Source organism: Cynoglossus semilaevis, chromosome 10 (assembly GCF_000523025.1).
Source record: "Cynoglossus semilaevis isolate Cse_v1.0 chromosome 10, Cse_v1.0, whole genome shotgun sequence".
Lineage (NCBI taxonomy): Eukaryota > Metazoa > Chordata > Actinopteri > Pleuronectiformes > Cynoglossidae > Cynoglossus > Cynoglossus semilaevis.
The window spans coordinates 20,732,504-20,733,115 of NC_024316.1; the positions used below are offsets into that span (position 1 = coordinate 20,732,504).

General features: G+C 48.5%; 1 protein-coding gene across 1 annotated transcript in view; it reads right to left on the reverse strand.

The window, feature by feature from the left end:
• slc13a3 (solute carrier family 13 member 3) overlaps window positions 1–304 on the reverse strand; it is a 7,035-nt gene extending 6,731 nt beyond the window's left edge. The window contains exon 1 of the mRNA XM_025059174.1: window positions 36–304. Coding sequence (XP_024914942.1) covers window positions 36–143 — 108 coding nt within the window. The 5' untranslated portion in view covers window positions 144–304. The remainder of the gene's footprint in view (window positions 1–35) is intronic.
• Window positions 305–612: the final 308 nt, after the last annotated feature.

Consider the following 612-nt stretch of genomic DNA (forward strand, 5'->3'; position numbering starts at 1 on the left):
CGTTCACGGGCCCGCAGTCCCGGCTCAGTTCTCACCTCCTCGGGCAGAGTGAAGAGCAGCGGCAGGAAGATGAGCGGAGTGAGCAGCAGCACCAGCTGTTTGTGAACGGACCACAGCTTCTTCAACACCACCGACACCTTCATCTCCACGCACGGGTTCGGGACTGGAGGCCGAGCAGAGAGAGGGAGAGTGGCGCCACCGACGACCGGAGGCTGCGATATGAAGCTCCGGAGAAGTTCCGGAGAAGATTAACTAAAAAGATTAACTCCACGGCCGACAGGTTAACTATAAACTAAACTTCACCAGGACTGAAGAAGAGCAGAGCAGCTGAACACACACGCGCGCGCGCGCGCACGCACAAGCACACACAGACACAGGAGAACATTCTCTAACTTTTCTGGATTTAGGTCATTCTTTCAGCGCACACACACACACACACACAGATATGTATGTACACATATATGGCAGATTATGTTTGTGTTTCTATACTGTATGAATGTGTTTAAACATTCGTGTTAGTTCTTATATGTTTACATTCTTGCAAACACACGCTGTACATACAGTACACACATACAGCCATACATATTTGTACTGTATGTTGATATATATATA